The 19,481-nt window shown below is 39.6% G+C and overlaps 2 protein-coding genes across 4 annotated transcripts; one reads left to right on the forward strand and one right to left on the reverse strand.

Moving 5' to 3' along the window:
- Nucleotides 1–464: 464 nt before the first annotated feature.
- Nucleotides 465–10,007, reverse strand: LOC147311493 (immunoglobulin superfamily member 3-like). 3 transcript variants are annotated; one of them, XM_086266289.1, is made up of 12 exons: nucleotides 9,734–10,007; nucleotides 9,278–9,480; nucleotides 7,672–8,046; nucleotides 7,138–7,554; nucleotides 6,604–7,011; nucleotides 6,048–6,413; nucleotides 4,861–5,226; nucleotides 4,004–4,375; nucleotides 3,520–3,903; nucleotides 2,981–3,394; nucleotides 1,822–2,214; nucleotides 465–1,732 (listed from the first exon to the last, which is right to left on the reverse strand). In XM_086266289.1, the coding sequence occupies exons 2-12, from the start codon at nucleotides 9,348–9,350 to the stop codon at nucleotides 1,536–1,538; spliced, it is 3,765 nt and encodes a 1,254-aa protein (XP_086122415.1). In that variant the 5' UTR covers nucleotides 9,351–9,480; nucleotides 9,734–10,007; the 3' UTR covers nucleotides 465–1,535. The 3 variants fall into 3 exon arrangements, with proteins under 3 accessions (XP_086122415.1, XP_086122416.1, XP_086122417.1); XM_086266290.1 differs by lacking the exon at nucleotides 9,278–9,480; XM_086266291.1 differs by lacking the exon at nucleotides 4,861–5,226.
- Nucleotides 10,008–12,868: 2,861 nt separating this feature from the next.
- Nucleotides 12,869–19,461, forward strand: klhl6 (kelch-like family member 6). The gene is made up of 7 exons (XM_086266269.1): nucleotides 12,869–13,552; nucleotides 13,633–13,798; nucleotides 15,234–15,683; nucleotides 15,778–16,015; nucleotides 16,428–16,630; nucleotides 18,234–18,447; nucleotides 18,666–19,461. The coding sequence occupies exons 1-7, from the start codon at nucleotides 13,296–13,298 to the stop codon at nucleotides 18,962–18,964; spliced, it is 1,827 nt and encodes a 608-aa protein (XP_086122395.1). The 5' UTR covers nucleotides 12,869–13,295; the 3' UTR covers nucleotides 18,965–19,461.
- Nucleotides 19,462–19,481: the final 20 nt, after the last annotated feature.

Below are 19,481 nucleotides of genomic sequence, written 5' to 3' on the forward strand. Positions count from 1 at the left end.
TTGCCCCGACAGTCATTGCCATGGCAACACAAGCAAGTGAAATTACAGTAACGTTTAGGGGGGGGGAGGCTGTACCAAGGAGCCGAGTCCACCACTTTGTAAAATTCAACAAATTCAAAACAGCACATCTCTCTGAGGCCGAGAGAACTACAGTCTGCCATAAAGTGCTCTTTTAGTCTCTCACATCTTTCAGAGCGACACTGCAAGTTTTACCTCAACTTGTATACAAACACCACACAAAAGCCTTCCTTTTCTTTCAGCTGTTCACTGAAAAGGAAAGGCAACAAGTTGATTCAATTCTAGTCTTTTGCACAGATGGACTTTTAAAGATTCATAGAGGGTGATGCAGGAAACATTGAGTGAAATAGAGAAAGAATGACAGAGTGTGAGACAGCACACATATATAGTACATTGCATCCTATGAGCCCCTACATAGCCACACACTATTATTATTTATGTCTTTTTATATATTTTTTATTTTGACACATTGACACGTCAAAGTGCTGACTTTATTTTTCACTTTGAAAGCACTCACATCAACATAAAAGCAGTCCTTCAGGGGCAGTAGACCTGCCCAAGCCTATAACTTTTGAAAAAATAAAATTTATAGAGAAATACAATCCATAAAAAGTAACACTCAACTTAACAGCCAGTGGGACAAATGCAAGATGAATAACCATGAATTAAAATGCTTTAAATGGCTGACCAATACCTATGTCCACCATATGTGTGCAGTTCATTTTTACAATCCATTGATATTCAGTATCTTATCTAATGATGAACTGTCAAGGTCTATTCTTTAGATGCCTTTTATCTTCAGTTAAAAAATTAAATCAGAATTATTGTTTCAAGCCACAGCAATGAAAAAAATGTAATACTAGATTGCATGTGACAAACATAAAAAAACGAGACACACACACACATATATAACACTGTGCATCATGGCTCAGATGCAAATGAGAAATACTGTCATCACCAAACAATTTTTGTAAGCTTTAGCAAAACAATTTTGTAACAATAGCAAAAAAGGGAAAAGTTTCATTAGTAAGTATCTCGTGAAAATTCTTAAGAACATTGTGGCAATCAGTATCTAACATTTAAATGTCTGCCACATAGACAACTCAGCAGGATTTCAAGACCACACAGTCATTCTGAGCATTACCACAGCACTTCCCGGTTGAGTAATTGCTGAACTAGTTAGACATTCACCACAATTTATGCTTATAACTGCATGGAAACGTGCTACATTGCAACGTCTTCGCAGATGTGAAGCCACAGACTCACCACAGTTCAGCTGCTTGTGCATTCGGGCCTTAAAAATGAGCAGAAGTATCTATAAAATGAGAATTGCCTTTCTAAATGTAGTTTCATTAACTCCTAAAGAAAAAAAATCTTCCTACCTGTACTAAAAGTAAATCAGCAGAGCTACTTCATGGAATGTTATAAACAAATGAATGGACACAATTATTTAAATGGAAAATTTTACATATTTTTGCATCATATCTAAAAGAAACCAAAAAAAATGTCTTTGCTGTTCAATCGTCTCCACTGGGTTTGTTGTTCATAGGTACTGATTCAGCCCAGAGAGATGAAGATGAGTTTTTTCCTTGTGAGCCTTTACTTCTGCACACCTTGAACATCAGTAATAATATAACCACCACCATAATGATGAGAACTGCAATAACGATTGTATAGGTTGTTGTATTGCATTCAGATACGGCATTAGCATCACCTGCAAAGAAGAAGACAAAGAAAGGTATTTTCAGATGATCTTGTGATATTTACTGAGAGAAATGACTAAGTGTGTTAAGACATGCCTACCTTCTGTGAGAACACTGACATTGAAATGCCCTGACTTTTCCACTGCAACTTTTCTCCACCCACGAGACAGAGAAGGCAGCCACTCCTCTACCTCACAGAAATACAGGCCACTATTTTCAGGACCAGGGTTCAAGAAGGTGAGGCTGAATTGGCTGGGGTCAGGGTGGTCGTATCTCAGGCGAACATTCTCCCCAAACCTGTCCTGTAGAGTCGAGTTTCTGTAGACTGTGAATATGGGGCGCTGTTTAGTTTCTATTTCTTTCTGCCAAAACCATGTGACCTGGAACTTGGATTCATGGCTGGATTGTTTGTTGATGTTACAGGGGAAAGTCAAATCCTGGTTTCTGCTTATATTCATCGCTGTATCTTTCTTTGAAACAGAGAGATTGTTTTCTGTGAAAAAGGACAAGAGCAAACCTTTAGTTTATTAAGGTAACCAGTGAGACCTAATGAAATTCAGTTATACTGACACACAAGGGAGAGCTTGAAGAGATGAAACAATCAACAGCAAAACAAGAGAGGTGCCCAGAAGACAACTGAGAAGAGTGGAACATTTTGTCAAGGTTTTGGGAATTACATTTGATTCCTTTTTTATAGAGTTAAATTAGATGATAACACTAAATTATATATGGTTGATACAAAGTTACAGCAAGAAGATTAAAGATAGTCTCTTGTTCATTTCTAGCTCCATCTTCATTCAGTGAGGGGACTAGAAAAACCTTTGCATGCTTCACAGTGCAAACGCATCTTGATTTGAGTCATATTTGGCTGCCCACTGAAGTTCATCTAGTTCCATTAAAGGTCTCCAGTCACAAGTGTGGATGGTTGGGGCTGCTTTACTCACATCCAAAGCTGTGTGCTCTCATATGGCTGTTCTGGGGATGTCAACTCTCTATGACTTTGTACAGACCCAGAATTAGAAAAGGCCTGAAGCACGAGCTTTTGACTTGAATTTAAGATTGAAACTTAAGTCTTGTTTGATGTCATCCACCACTATTAGGGTCAGATGGATTGACACAGAACTTGTAACTAAGGGAAACACATCACCCGCTTCTTAATTGGTTTAAAATGTGCTTACAAGTATCCTTAATTCATACACCTCACAAAATAGCTAGACTATTAGGAGCCCAACAGAACACTTCTAAAACTGTGATCATACCTGTTACTTTTACACTGACTTTGATAGCACCACCACTGTCTGAGGCCTTCAGCTGCCAGTGAGCTTCATTATCCAGCTGGTATTGATCCACTTGGCACCAGTAGGTTCCACTATCCTCTTCATGGGCTTTCTGAATACTTAGGTAAAAGCTTTTCTCAGTGGGTCTGGACAGGCGTAGCCGCTCCTGCAGGCCTCTGGTGTCATTGTTCTCTGGGTAACTCACCAGGCCGGTGTGATCAAGCTCCACCAGGGAGGCTTTCTTCAAAGAAGAACTGTGTGCAGCATAATGCCAAATGACTCGATAGAAAACCGAAGAACCAGAAGCTCCTGAGGTGATGCTACAGTTGAGCTTGACTTCCTCTCCTTCTTTGGCAGTCAGCTGCTGCTCTTTCTTATCTAAACGAAGGTCGTTGGCTAGAGAATGGAAAAAAATTAATATGAAGTTATATATTTTTAAATGGTCTGTTTAATTTATTTTTGTGCCAACTGTATATGGCATGTGAACATGTTTCTGAAGTATGAAAAATAAATGTATTCACCAGGCTCAGTAATTGTTAGCACTGTGCTTTTGGACACTGTTGAGAGCAGATACCATTCACCACGAGGATCTTGAAGCCACTCGCCCACTTTGCATGTATATAAACCTTTATCTGAGATTCGAGCTTGCCGAATAATCAGTTCAAAAGTGGGTCCTTTGCTGCGCCTCATGCTGATTCGCTGACGCAGGTCCACCTGGGATTCCGTTACTATGGAATTCCGGTCCAAGCTTACAATGGTCTTATTTCCTGCATTTTCCTCATGCAGCCAGGTGATAGAATAGAGTGATGATTCAGACGTTTTTGTGATGATGGAGCATGTTATTGTTATGTCAGTGTTCATGTTTGTTGTCAACGCAGGAATAGGTGACACATCAAGCCTGCTTACTAGAAAAGGAGACAACATTTTCATTATTTTCTGAGGAAACAGGGAAAAAATTACTCTTTTTATTTAATGATGCCCCAAAATGGCTGCAGCTGGCAGTACCTCGGTTGATTACCATCACAGAAAGCTGATTGGATGCTTTCAACTCCTTGTGTACATTCTTCAGTAAGACAGACACATTACACTGGTAGCTTCCTCCTTCTCTGTGGCTGGTACCAATGACCAGCAGATAGTACATGACTTCAGTTTTTCTGCTTTCTACTTGTAGCTGGTAGTGGTTCTGATCTGCAGACCAACTGATGGTGCCATCAGGGGAAAGTGTCAGGATGGTGTCTGGTGTTTTAGCCTCACGTTGCACGCTCCAAGTCACTGTTACCGGCATGTGTGGACCTTTGACCCGGCACATCAACTCCAATTTTTCTCCAACAGTCACCCGAGTCTTGCGACTGCGTAGAGACACTCCCATCAGCGTGTCTGACACAAAAATCCAAAATAGTCAGTGACAGCAAGTAAGAAAGGAGAAGCTGGTGATCAAGCAATCATTAGTGTTGAAAGCAAAAAGGAGATGTGAATACATGGCTACAAAACCACAACTGGCTTCTCAGTCTACACAATATGGCTATTGTTATGTCACCCTTCATTTCTTACGTAAAAGCAAAGAACATTGCTTGTAAATGTAAAGTTTGGTTTAATTGCAGGGGTACAGTAAACAAAGGAAGGATTCCCAATGGTGACAAGATCTCAATATCAGGTTTTGGATATTTGTCTAGCATTTTCTTGTGATATATCACTATGAGCTAAAGTGTTCAATGGACATATCTGCAAATAAACAGATCAATAGCCAAGCAGATCAAAATCCACATATTTACTTTGCTAATTTATTATTAAACAAATCAAAACACTCAATAAGAAGAAAAACCTGTTGTAATGTAGGTAACAAACACACAGACACATCTTACCTATAGAAATCACTGTCACGGTGGTAGTTTGTGTCTGGGTGTGAGTCTTGCCATTAGTTATGCGCTCAGACACAGCACACTGGTACACTCCTGAATCAGACAGCGTGACCTCATCAAGCACTAAGGTGAAGTTGTGAGTAGCTGGACGCATCACCCTCACTTTGCGACTCACAAACTCCTCTGCTATCTCTGTAACACCCTCCTCATTTATACTGATGATCTCAGTGAACGGGGCCGTTGGTGTTGATTTGTGTTGCCAGGTGACAGACAGCTGACCTTGAACCCCATCCACTTTACAGAAGAGGTGCAGCCCGCCCCCTTCGGTGACATTTACAGCCTGCTGCATTTTGACTGTCAGCCTGTTTTCTGTGAGGAGATGAGGCAAGAGACAAATAGTACTGCTGTGTTTGAGAAGATAGTCATAGAAAAAGTAATTTTACAAACAGCAAAAACATAAATAAGAAAACTAACACTTTGAAACTACAAGTGAGCCTTAATAACAGCAGGTAAAATCAACAATGTAAAAAGGAAAGTGAAATAAACCCTGAATAACTGAGTGTGTGTGTTCACTATGACAGACCCTGGGGCTAAAATGCTACAAAACATAATGTTCAGTCAAACATTCTGAAGACAGTTTTGTTTTCTGAAAGCTGCACTCACAATTCAGCTAAAAAAATACATAAAACAAAATATTTTTTGCTCGCTGGTGATAAATATGCAATCTGATTGTTGAGTGTTGAGATGTGGAAACCTAAAATCTTGACTTATGACAATGCAAAGAGTAAATCCACTAAACAACATGATTTTGCTTTGCAGATGTATTCCATCTAGATTTCCTGTGGGGAAATGTAACGTTTGATTTAATGTTGTTCAGTAAACAAAAGAAGGGTTCCCAAAGGATTACATTAAGACTCTCAATATCAGTACAGTATGTTTCGGATGTTTTTATGCCATTTTCTTGTAATATATTACTATGGGCTAAATGGTTTAATGAATATATCTACAAGTAAACAGATTAATAGTCAAGCTGACCAAAATCCACTTTTTACTTTGCTATTTCTTCTGTAATATTTGAAGTGTAGTTTAACAAAGAAGTGTTAGAATTTATGATAGAAACACCTGTTACAATGAAGGTAATATCATATTTTACATAGTTTGTACTACACAAACACACAGACACATCTTACCTATAGAAATCACTGTCACAGTGGTAGTTTGTGCCTGGTTGTGAGTCTTGCCGTTAGGTTTGCGCTCAGACACAGCACACTGGTACACTCCTGAATCAGACAGTGTGACCTCATCAAGCGCTAAGGTGAAGTTGTGAGTAGCTGGACGCATCACCTTCACTTTGCGACTAACGAACTCCTCTGCTATCTCTGTAACACCCTCCTGACTTATGCTGATGATCTCAGTGAACGGGGCCGTTGGTGTTGATTTGTGTTGCCAGGTGACAGAGAGCTGACCTTGAACCCCATCCACTTTACAGGAGAGATGCAGCCCGCCCCCTTCGGCCACATTTACAGCCTGCTGCATTTTGACTGTCAGCCTGTTTTCTGTGAGGAGATGAGGCAACAGACAAATAGTACTGCTGTGTTTGAGAAGTTAATAATAAAATAATTCAATTTCACTAACAGTAAAAACAAATAAGAAAAATCACCTTGTGTAATCCTTAATAACTACAGATAAAATTAACAATGAAAAAGGGAAAAGAGTTAAACCCGGAATTTGTTCACTTTGACACACCTGTGGCTGAGACGCTGACCCGCTGTGGGCTGGAGTCTTTGGGTTCTCCCTCAATAAAAGTATCATCTTGGCCTCTCTCTTGAGGCCAGACTGTACAGATATACTCTCCCTGGTCCTCAGTTCTCACAGGCTTTAAGATGAGACGGTAATCTCTGTTCCCGCTTCGGGCAGCTCTGAGCTCTCCATTTTTCTGTCGAACACTGTACTCCGGTGCCACAGTGAGAACGCCTGTGGGACCAATGCGGGCCAGCTCCACACTTCCCTTGAGCCATGCTACAGAGAAGAATCTTTTCTCCACGTCCTGTGTGTTTATATTACAGGACAGCATCAGCTCCTGCCCCTCCTGCAGCGCTGCCGGCTGTGCTGAGATTTCCACTGCCAGAGACGGAGATGATGGCTCTACCACCTCTACTCAAGACAAAAAATGAAAACAGTGAGACATCCACACAGGTGTCTATAGGATAAGTAAACATTAATGTGCTGACCAATATCAAGATGTGCTATAAATATAGCACGACTGAGTAAAATTCCCACCTGTGGCTTTAACTGTCAGGGTCATTTCTTCTGCATTCTTCTGTATGATGATGTACCAGGAGCCATCAGGATCTTGGATCCACTCCTGAGCCTGGCAGTAGATCCTACCTTGGTCTGATGGCTCAACCTCAGCCATCTTTAGGCTGTACGAGGCCTCTCCCCATTTATCTAAGCGTATGAGACCTGCTTGGTAACGCCTTTCAAACCCCTGGCCTGGGCTCAGTGTAAAATCTCTATTCAGAGAAATGATAGGCTGAGCGTCCTCCTGTCCATCTTTATGGAGATACCAGGCAACAGACAGATGGGTGTGCTGGCTGGTGCTGCTAGAGGCCAGGCATGTTAAAGTCAGAGCTTCACCCTCGTTTAAGCTCAGTGGTGTGGAAGCAGATGATGAGACACTCAGGGAGTCTTCAATCACTATGAAACCACATCAGAGAAATCAAAAGTCATGAATGCTCTGACATCATCTGTACCATACCTACATGAAGACACATTCAAGCGTTATGACTGAAAATCAGGATGGTGATTGATTACCTTTAACGACTGTCTTATCAGAATACTCTCCATCATAAGCACCTTCTAAGTTGACTGCAGTACATTCATATTCCCCTTCATCAGTTTTCTGCAGGCTTTTTATCTCGAAGCGGACTGAGTTTGGTGAGAGACGTTTCAAAGTAATTTCATTTTTTCTCACACGGGTTAGGTGAGAAGAATATCCAAAAGTATCTTCATGTGAACTGATGATTTGGATCTCAAAGTCTGGGTTTGAAGGCTTCGTCATACGGAATTCAAAATGTTTGTCAGTGTTTTCACTTCTGAAGCCACTCACACTGCAGGTGATGTAGAGGGGAGAGCCTAACACACGATACAGAGGCCCAGCTTGTACTTCAGTTTTCACTCTGGCCTCTCCTGAGTAAAGCAGAGACAAAACACAAATGAAGTCATCTGAATCCTGCAACTTCAAAGCGCCACTTGTGTATTTATAAGTATTAAAGTATCTAACATATATGTTGCAGGCATGTTACAAATGAATGATAGAATGAATACACAATATTTTCAGAAAGATTTATATATTTTTTTATTTGTTAAGTTATTTTCTGCAAAAATATGGTTTTTATGACATTTCGGATAAAAAAAGAAAAAATGTTTGCAAGTTTTGAAAAAAGATATATTCACCCTCCAGGTGATGGCCACAATCAGCCATGTGACTGTGTTTTTTGTTAGTTCCTTTTTAAGGAAACTGTGGGTTCCTGTCACAAACTGTCTGAGGTAGTCTTACAAGTCTAGACGAAGATTACGAGGATAGGAGTGCTATTCAGACCGTGATAGAAATCTAATTAAATCAAATAATGTGTACAATCGTCTTCTTTTCATCCAAGTAAAAACTGCTTGTTTTCTTGAGTCACTTTATTTTCCTTCATGTAGGAAATATTTTTTCCCCAGAGAAAGCAAACATTTTGTCAAGATCTGCAGCCTGCAGATGATGTGAAACTGAATGAGGACCCCAATGCAGTTAATATAAAGTGAGCTTTCTATTAACACTGATCGTAAAGGTATAAAATAAGAGAAACCAAAATTGAACAAATTAAACTGGGAAATACGAGGAAACATGGAATCTAAACGACAGGAGGGCAGCTGAGGAAACACTCAGACTACAAGGGGGATAATATATAATAATATAGCCTATACACAAGGGGAATATTGAACACTTTAAATTCCACACTTTAAAAACAAAACACTGGGTCAAAATCCAGACCCATGAAACATTTATTGCTACCTATTTCATGATGCAAATGATGCATGAAAATAATTCGGAGCTAATTTGTTTTCGTGTAGCAATTACACTGATATTAAATATAGAGACACCAAAGGAGATGAATCAGTGAGTTTAATCTCGGAGCTTTTCAAAAATCACGACGCAAACAACACAGACAATATTTTAGCTTTACCAAAGACGATGAGCTTAACATGCAAATGTACTGATGGTAATTCTATATTTTTATTCTATTCAAAATGGACATACAGTGTGTTCTTACCAACAGCTTACTTTAACACAGTTAATATTCTGACATCTCCAGTGAATCCTCGAGGTCACTGACTAGAATCCACTCCAGCTAAAGGAAGCCAGTGTACCACTTACCACAACGCAAAAGCTGACCCAGGCAGAGAATCAAACTGGACCTCCAAACCGAGAGCAGGAAACAACTCATCATGAACCTTCAGCTTCAGGCTCAGCACTTGACGTCCTCGGCATAGCCTCTGTGATCAAGTTCTTAGTCTGTGTGAAAATCTGCCTGTGTCTTTTCACACTTGTTAAAGTGGTTTATGTTTCCTGTCGGTGACCTAGAGCAAGAGGAAGTCTGAGATATTTCCTGCATACTGCACATTATTCATGACTTTTGTGTATGTGTAGAGGTGGATTGGTGGAGATCAGTAACATCGCTCGTTTTTTTTCCATCCTCGATCGAAACATTGGATGGTTACACGCGTGGTTAGACAACCTTAAGCCGAGCGGGCTCATAAGTGGGTCACCAAACCGTTCATTCTGTTCATTTCTATGTAGCGTTTTCAGAGGGAGAAACGTTTTGTCACTCACCCAAGCGATTTCTTCAGTCTCAACTTTTGCATAATGACTGAAACTTGGTGCTAGTTTCAGTCATTGTGCAGAGCTATACTGTTTACAAGGTTGGGGGGAAACCTGCAGTCAGCTGCGACTGAGATGAGACTTCCAGATGGACGGAATGAACTTTTTGGGAAAACATATGTAACTTTTCGATTATTCATCGACTTCCTTTAAAATATATTTTCATAGCATGATCATATTGTTGCATAGGCGACTTGTGAGATAACGTGGTTGCGGTCAAGTTGCGTTGCTTAGAAACGACCCTTTAACGGTCCCCATCTGAGTTTGACCCAGTTTTTGCAAACAGTGAATGCGTCTGTTTGAACATTCCTGTAGATTAATGACGCAATATTGCCATCTGGTGGAGACCAGAAAGACGTACAGTTCTACACAGTCAAATCAGCGTTTCAACATTTAGACCGTTTAAACATGGTGGAAAACGTTTGATATAATAGAGACAAGCTAAGAAAGAGAAGGGGTAAACATTTTATCAAGTTCATACAAACAAGAAAATTTAATGATGTATGCAGAAGAAATACAGGATTTAAGAAGCCCATAAGTGATATTTCAATCCAGAATGACTATTGTGAATTCAAAAACAGTGGGGGAAAATGATGCCATGATGTAGCTTATTAATAACTAATAAAGTATTTTGTTATAATCTACACTCATCCATCACTTTGTTAGGTGCATTACTGTGCATACGTTTTAAAACACCCCTCATTTCTTTAACAACATCCCAAAGTGGCCAATATTATGCTGATGGTTGTTGTGGTATATACTGGAAAATGACAGATAGGTGCAGGAAGGTATTCATGTGCAAAGATAAATGGTAATATTGTATTTAAGGTCATAAATAGAGTTCTGCCTTTTTCTCCATTCTGTATCAAGATGATCCCTGCTTTAGTAATGTACAGGTCTGGGCTTTGGGGAGGCCAGTCCATGACTTTTACTGCATTGACAGTGAACTTTTTGTTCATAATTCCATCAATTTTAACAATTTTAGATTCCCAACACCACTGGCTGAAATTCAGCCCCAAAACCTCCACAGTGTTTTACAGATGTGTGTAATGACACATGTATAACACTTACTGTTTTACAGCTTTTAACCAAAAATTTCAAATTTGGAGTCATCACTCTATATGACATGTTGCAACTGATTTTCAGTTCAGTTCTTGTGTAATTTGAAATATCTCAGCCTTTTCTCCCTGTTTCCTTTCCTTAAGAATGGCTTCTTGACATCCACCCTTCAAAGATACCATTTCTGATGGTGTTTCAATGAACAGTAGATGACTAGGTGAAGGGCCAGATGCATTTTTCAGGTTTTGTGGCAGGTCCTCCAGGTCCTCACCCCTGGACTTTTTTCTTGTTAAGATATGATCTTCAAATAAGGTTCATTTGTGTCGCAAGTTTTAGTCTTGTCCTGTTTTCCCTAAAGGTTTTAAAGACATACTACACAATATGGTGAGATATGGTATATGGTATATGATATCTCTTTTAGAATCACTTTGTTGGTGCAAAAACAAAATTTTATGCCTGTTAAAAGATGTTGTCTTCAACTAAAGCAAATGGGGACAAATAAAGCATTGTTGTGTAGACACAACACTGATTGAAGTTCCTTTTTTTAATGCTTCAGTGATTCATTGAAGTCAAGTGGCTCAACAAACTTGTCAGAAATGCTCTGAAAATGGTCAGATACAAAGACTGGGCTAAAAATGAGTGGAAAAACATCAACATGTCGAAAAAAAAAAGGAGAAAAAAACTTTTAAAGAGCTGAAGAAGGACTATATAACCATTGCTTAAAAATACTTGAACAAACAAACAAACTATGAACAAACCAAACAAATCAGAATGAGAAAAAATATGATCTGAGTAACTTTGAACATGGTTATAGTGTTTCAGAAACTGCTAATCTGTTGGGATTTTGTCACAAAATCATCTCTAGCATTTACAAAGAATGGTCAGAAAACGAGAAGAGATCCAGTGAGACATCAACCACACATTTTTTGTATGTGAAAATGTATTTTTTGATGGCAGGGGTCAGAGGAGAATGTCAGACCTGCTTTGAAATGACAGGAACAATTCGTTACAACCAAAATAGGCATAAGAGCAACTTGAACGCATAACATATCAAACGTGTCAAGGTTCCACTTCTGTCAGTGAAGAACAGGAAACTGAGTCTAGAGTTTACAAAGACTGAAGATGGGGAAAAAAATGCTGTCTGGTCTGATGAGTCTGCTGGTAGGGTTAGAATCTGGCATAAACAACATGAAAAGATGGGTTTATCCTACCTTGTATCAACGGTTTACACTGCTGGAGGTGTGATGATGCAGGAGAGATTTTCTTGGGACAGTTTGGCCCCTTTACTACCAAATGAAAATCATTTAAATGTTGTAGCCTACCTGAGTATTGCTGCTGAACATGTCCATACCTTCATGACCACAATGTGACCATCTTGTGATAGCTGCTTCTAACAGGATAGTGCCATCATGTCAGTATGAACCAAAATTTCTGATGAATGTTTCCAACACCTTGTTGAATCTACAGGAAGAATCAAGGCAGTTATGAAGGCAGAGAGGAGGTCCAACCCAGAATGAGCAAAATGCATCTTACTCAGTTACCAGTGAGTTTATCTTACTACTTTGCATTTGAATGACTGCACAATACCAATACATAAAATGTATATTGGAGGGCCTTTTTGTTGTCAATAGTAATTAAGGACAAAAACATAAAACAATGTGGAGTTTTTTGTTTTGTTTTTCGGCTTTTTGCTGTGTTTACCAAGACACTTTTACCGTCTCAGGCTTCTAAATCTGGTAAAATGTCACAATCTAAGGCTCCTCTTCTGATGAATCACAAACTTACGCAACCACGGAGTTCTTTAGACTGGCATACGTCAAAATGGTCGTGAATGAATGCCTCTAGGGGTTTGAGGGACTTTCTCACGTATGGGAAGACAAGCACGTCATCTTTCATGTTTCCCAGCATGATACAACCTGCTGGTTTAGACATAAAAAGGTAGCCTTCTAGTTAAACTTGGACTTATGGCGCCAGTGTGATGGCGTGATGCAAGAAAACTCAAGATGAGGAGTTCACAGGAGCGTTCCGCTTATGTTTGAGATGAAATACTTTTATCCCACCTAAGTTAAGCTGCTGAGCAGACTTCTTTCTCTTTTTTTTTTTTTTTTTTTTTTGCACTCATCTTTTTCATAGAAGAGACCTGCCATCATTGTCTGTGAAAAAAACAAAACAAAGAAAGGCAAAAAAAACTGTCTAGCTTAGAGAGAAATTTACTCAGCTGAAGACGAAGGGGAAGTGTTATGCATACGCATGTCCCTTACAGAACAGGAATAGGAAGTATGAAGAAGACAGGAAAAAACACAAATCCACTTCTCAAAGCAAAAGAACTGCTGCAAGCGTAAACCACACATGTTTGTTCACTTTCTATTTAGGCTGCGTGTGCAGGTGTTTCTGAAGGTGGCTGCATGCTGCTCTTCTGCAGAAAGGGAGTTTTGAAGCTCTGCTGGTTTGAAAGATGAGTGACACACTGGAGAGGACTACAGACTGTCCTTTGCCGCTTCTCGCTGAGGAGTCCAACGTGAACGAGGAGAAAGGGAATGTAACAGGACCAAGTGAGTTACGTTGGGAAGATGGAGGTCTGCCCATGGAGCTCCAGAAAGGGATGGAAACCCTACGAGTGAACAGAGAATTGACTGATGTGACACTGCGCGTTCAGGGTCATGACTTCGCTTGCCATAGAGCGATTCTGGCAGCTGCAAGTCACTACTTCAGGTAAATCATCATCTGGTCTTAACTGTGTCGTGATCTCGGGCCTACTTGTTTTACTCACAAATTATGGCCGGTCTCTACAGGGCAATGTTTTGCAGCGGTCTCAAGGAGAGTCATGAGGAACGTGTGGAAATGAAAGGTTTGGACAGCGGGACGATGCACTGTCTCTTGGAGTATACCTACACCAGCCGAGCTCTCCTCACACACTCGAATGTCCAGAGAATACTCGAGGCTGCCAGTCAGTTTCAGGTAAAGCAGCTTAACTGATCTTTGTTGCTCAATCAGGGTTTTTGTTTTGCAAAATCATTGTCTGATGCCAGGTCATTGACATTTTTAACACCAATGTAAAGATGTAGTGAAATCAAACAGCGGAGGCAAAAAAGTTCTACAAATCGAGGTGTGAATTTAGACTTTAAAGACCAAGTGAACCATTTTTTACAAAGACATTTGACCTTAACATGTTTTTCACATAAAGGCAGCACAGCTTGAATTTAAGTCCATAAAATAAATCAACCATAAAATTTATAATTAATCTGACTGAAAGTTGTTTTAGTCGAGTTTAACTTGAAAAAGGCTTTTGGAAACGATCTCTTTCAATGAATTTTTAAACCATCAACACCATCGGTTCATACAAACTTTTTTATATCTGTTACATTTTAACCACCTGCATGTAAAGTCAGTTGGAACAAATAGGCCATCAAAGGAATGAAGACGCCTCGTGCTGAGTTAGCAGCAGAAAGCAAACCATTTATTTCTAATCGGGATGATGGATTTGGTGTTGTGATGTGGAACTGTAATTAAAATTTTGAAACTGCTATCAGCTTCTTACTTCAGTTTTTTCCTTGCGTAAAGGGAACAAACACATGATTGAATGAGAAATTGGTTTTGCTAAGAGGGAAGTGAAAGTTGGTCAGTTGTTTACACTCAGGATCATTTTTCCATAAGGGCTTAAATTAACTACACAGCTGTGCCACACTGCAGAGGAGGCAGGTGTTTGTGTTTGTGTGCTTCTATTTTTGCAAAAACGCTTTGGGTGTTAAATTTTGATGATAATTTCTTCAGGCACTCTTGCTGGATTGTCAGCGTAACTAAGAAGCAAGGTTAAGATCACGTTAAGAGTTAGGGTTAAGATTATCGTATGAGGCTAAATTTTATTTTATTTTATATCCTTAAAAAAACTAATCAGGTATCTCATTTTATACTGGCTTTGTGAAAGAGCTTTGTGAATGCTTTTGCTGCAAGTGATAGATAAAAATATCCACAGCGAATCTGTTGAATTTCAAACGCAGGTTTTCAAAAGCTTATATAAATTCAGGCTATGGCAATTAGATAAGCAAAGTGGGCACTGGGGAAAACTGTGGGCCTCTTTAGTCCAAAATTCTATTACTGTCCACTGTTGGATTGTTTTCTTGCTGCAAATAAGAAAACAGTTGTTTGGTCTGACGCTGACAGACGTCTGAGGACTCACTGCATACAAATGTTTGACTGTGTTATACTTTAGAAGGCATTAGAAGGCATCGCTTACAAAGGAAGTGCACTGGGACAGAATTGATTTACAGCCAGTTTACCAACAAGAAAATTCTAAGCCCTTAAAATCCAACTATAGCTGTAATTGCCAATTTGGAGCAGCTTAATCAGCTACAAATAGCTTTAACCGATGCCTTTGTTCTTTTTGTCTCTTTAGTTCCTTCGTGTGGTAGATGCATGCTCTAGCTTTCTCAGCAAGTCTATGCAGCTAGACACCTGTATTGGCATCTTAAATCTGGCTGACAGACATGCCCTGTCAGCCCTGCGCGCCAGAGCTCAGGACTATATTACTACTCAATTCTCTCAAGTGGTCCAGCAGCAGGACTTCCTGGAGCTGCCAGTGGAATCTCTGGAGACTATCCTGCAGAGGGATGACCTGGATGTGAAATGTGAGGAGTGTGTTTTTGAAGCACTCATGCACTGGGTGAGAGCCCGGCAGGATGAACGCTATCCCTCACTGGCCAGGTTGCTTACGCACGTACGGTTGCCGCTGCTGGAGCCGGCATACTTTGTTGAGAAAGTGGAGTCAGATGAGCTGATACGACGGTGCAGCGAAGCTTTTCCTTTGTTGCAAGAGTCCCGCATTTATCATCTCTCTGGCAGGGAGGTCAGTATAAACCGCTGGGCATATTGTGTTTTATTGTTGTTAATCACTGTTTGTCTCATGTCCAAGTTTCATATATGTTTGACCTTTTTAACAGGTGGTCTCAGAACGAACCAAACCACGTGTGCAGCACTTTCTGTCAGAAGTATTCTTGATCATTGGAGGCTGCACCAAAGACGAACGCTTCATTTCCACTGTCACATGTTTGGACCCTCTCAGACGCAGCCGCCTGGAGGTCGCCAGGATGCCAATGACAGAGTTAGAGGACGAGTCCCAAAATAGAAAATGGGTGGAATTTGCTTGTGTCACTTTCCACAATGAAGTATACATATCTGGTGAGTGAACATATTCTTTTTTTCATAGAAAGGCTTCACTTGTGAAATTGTGACGATTGCTCCTTGTTGTTATTACCCGTGAAGTGTGCACTTCACTGGTATTCAAATGTAATGAGAATTTAGGAATTTATAGTATGAACAAAACAAAACAACAGGAAGTCGTGACATTATTTCTGCTCTAACAGTTGCTGTGGTTTTAGGTGTTTCCCAACGCAGGAACTGACAGTTCTAGTTAAGTGGAACACGCAGACTGTAAATGCTATGACTAGCACGCAGGATTTCTCCATCTTTAAACAGCATGATAACTTATGCAGAGTTATTACTAAAGACTTGGTGATATGTCAGTATTTTGGAATGAATGCAATATTTGTACAGATAATCACAGTTGTCTCTAATGGTCTTGTTGCTGTAGGAGGTAAGGAGACACAGCATGATGTCTGGAAATACAATGGTGCCCTGGACAAGTGGATCCAAATCGAGCCCCTGTCGACTGGGCGCTGGAGACACAAGATGGCAGTTCATTGTGGGAAAGTGTACGCACTGGGAGGGTTTGATGGAGTTCAGAGGCTTTCTAGTGTTGAGGCCTATGATCCCTTTCATAATCGCTGGATGCAGGTAAACACAATATATGTACTGTATATATGTGAAGGGTATAGTTTGTAGTTCCTAATAAAAAGTAAGCAAAAAGGAATTACCAACAACTTCAACCTGCGCAGCATTTTAATGCATTTTAAAAGCATTTTAATTCATGTTTTCAAATCTGTTTTATTTGGACAGTCTTGTTTTTATCATGTACTCTGGGTGTTGCTCCCAGTTTTCTGCACCACCATCTTCGATGAGCGATTTCTCATCTAATATATTCTTCTTTAACCTAGTGCAGTATATACAACTCCAGTTCCCCTCAAAAGTTGGGAAGGTGTGGAAAACATACATAAAAACAGAATTTGATTTTTTGCAACTCTCATAATAACACGTTTTATTCACAACAGAACACATAAAACATATTGCATGTTTAAACTTATGACATGTAAGATCTTGAGATAAAAATAAAATTATTTGGAATTTCACAAAAGCAACATATTTGATGAAAGCAACGTGTTTTTAAAAAGTTGGGGCAAGGAGATTTGTGATTGTGTAGCATCTCCTCTTCTCTTTACATCAGTCTGTAAATGTCTGGGAACTGAGGACACCAGTGTTGGGATGTTAAGGAAAAATTTTTCCTCCACGCTTGTCTGATAGAGGGTTAAAGCTGCTAAACAGTGTAGGGTCTTCTTTGTCGTAATTTTCATTTCATAATCTGACAAATGTTTGCAGTTGCTAAAAGGTCTGGACTGCATTCAGGCCAGTTCAGCACACTGACTCTTCTACTGTGAAGCCATGCTGCTGTAGGCTGCAGTTTAGCATTGTCTTGCTGAAATATGCAATAATTTCTGTGAGAAAAGGCTATCTGGAAGAGACACTTTGCTCTAAAACATGTGTCAATCTGTGTAAGCTGCCATTTCCATAGCCACTATTGCCCCCAGCATACCATCAGAGATGAAGGCTTTTGAACAGAGTGCTGATAAGTCAGAGGTCACAGCGCCCATATGTTCTAAAAAGAATTTCAAATTGGAATTTGTCTCTTCTATTTTCCATTTTGTTGCAAAATCTTCTTTCAGATTTACATTTTACAGCATTTGTGGACTTTTTAGATAACTGTTGCTCAAACTTAAAATAAACAAATATTTTTTGACAAAATAGTAAAATCTCTCAGTTTAAACATTAAAATATGGGTTTGTGCTATTTGTAAATCATTGCAATGCGTTTTTTTATTTACAATTTACATAGTGGCCCAGTTTTTTTAGAACTTAGGTTTTACTATACCTCACGTGTCACATAAGTTACTTATGTTACTTTCGAGAGTTCAGCTTTTCTGCTATTATCTGCATTTGTATTCTATGTGTTTTCTTTTCCTGTTCAGAAATTCCATCCCATTTAACTTTTGATCCTATGCCTGTTTCTTTCCTATTTTATTTACCTCAATAACTGACTTATGTGTGATCTCCAGCCTGAAAGTAAAGTTTTCAGTTTTGGACTTTCACCTGCCTGTGGTGTTCTATCATCAGTTGCAGCTAACATAATTTTTAAGTTAGCGTCTTTTGTTTAGATCTTTTAGCTTTTTAAATTGCCTTACTGTTTTGATTCAGACATACTTATATACGCCTCTTATTTACTGCAGGTGACACCTCTTGCAGTAGGTGTGAGCTCATTTGCTGCTGCAAGCTTTGACAGATGGATCTATGTGATTGGTGGTGGGCCGAATGGAAAGCTGGCCACCGATAGGGTCCAATGCTGGGAGCCAGGGACAGGCGGCTGGGAACTGAAAGCACCCATACCCATTGAAACTAAATGCACTAATGCTGTTACATTCAAGAACTGCATCTATGTAGTTGGTAAGCTGTCAAATCCCACTAAGTACATTTACTTACTTAATGTTAATGGTATTTATATGTAACTTTTAGAATATTGCAGTAACATTGACATGAGCCTTTTCCATCACGACTGCTTTTGGTTTTGATATATTTAATGTATTTTCAGACTTTTATTATGATTCTGCGTACTGATATAGTATATTAATTTGATATCTGTCCAATTCTCTTTGTGGTCTCAGGTGGTGCCATGCATGCCATGTACTGCTACTCTCCTCTATCTGATTCCTGGACCCTTGTGACTCGTCTGGGGGAGAGGGCAAGCTGTGCTATCGCTGCCTGTAACAACAAACTTTTCATCACTGGAGGAAGAGATAACAAAAACCAAGTCATCTCCACAGTGATGTGCTGGGATGTCGCCCGGGGGGTTTTGACAGAGGAGTGCGTTTTACCAATGGGAGTCTCGCACCATGGCAGTGTGACCCTCATGAAGTCCTACACACATATACACAGAATAACACCTGCCTCAGAGAGCCAATGACACAGGCGTCTGTGAACAGGACTTATGGTGCTAAGAGTGGTTGTAGGATTATGCATGAAGAGTAAAAACATGTTCAAAGATAAGAAATATGTTTGGGGTTTTTTGCATGCATTACAATGTTTACTTTATCTTTGTTACCGTTTTGTAACAAATTAATGACTATGATGTTTTGAAAACATTGCGTTTGTAGTTAAGCTTTCTCAGAAAAGTGTGGATTACAACCTCACAACAGGTCAAAATAAGTCTACAAACACAAAAACGAAAATTAAACATTTGCTAAATCATTATCTTATAAGTTTCTTATTAACTGCCAGAGAAATTTAAAGTTGCAAATGAAGGAAAGAGCAATGCAAAAGCAATTAAATTAACTTTTGGATTTTCCTTTTATGTTTTCAATTAGCAAACTAACTCTGAACTCTACACTTTAATGCTGATTTATTAAATGCAATGGTATTTGAACGCAACACAGGTTACCTGCGTATCAACAAATAAACTGACATGTCAAACAGAACCTGTA

Source organism: Aulonocara sp. 'chitande type north' Nkhata Bay, linkage group LG16 (assembly GCF_057382095.1).
Source record: "Aulonocara sp. 'chitande type north' Nkhata Bay isolate Kocher_YH1m ecotype deep benthic linkage group LG16, A_spYH_male_GT1.1, whole genome shotgun sequence".
Lineage (NCBI taxonomy): Eukaryota > Metazoa > Chordata > Actinopteri > Cichliformes > Cichlidae > Aulonocara > Aulonocara sp. 'chitande type north' Nkhata Bay.

Bases quoted from the DNA above. Each gene is read 5' to 3' on its own strand.
- LOC147311493 (XM_086266289.1), bottom strand. From the start codon at position 9,350: ATGATGAGTTGTTTCCTGCTCTCGGTTTGGAGGTCCAGTTTGATTCTC. The intron at 6,414-6,603 runs GTGTGTCAAAGT...ATCTCCTCACAG, and splicing joins GGTCAGCGTCTCAGCCACAG to AAAACAGGCTGACAGTCAAA. The intron at 5,227-6,047 runs GTAAGATGTGTC...ATCTCCTCACAG, and splicing joins TGTGACAGTGATTTCTATAG to AAAACAGGCTGACAGTCAAA.
- klhl6 (XM_086266269.1), top strand. From the start codon at position 13,296: ATGAGTGACACACTGGAGAGGACTACAGACTGTCCTTTGCCGCTTCTC. The intron at 16,016-16,427 runs GTGAGTGAACAT...TTGTTGCTGTAG, and splicing joins CAATGAAGTATACATATCTG to GAGGTAAGGAGACACAGCAT. The intron at 16,631-18,233 runs GTAAACACAATA...TATTTACTGCAG, and splicing joins TTCATAATCGCTGGATGCAG to GTGACACCTCTTGCAGTAGG.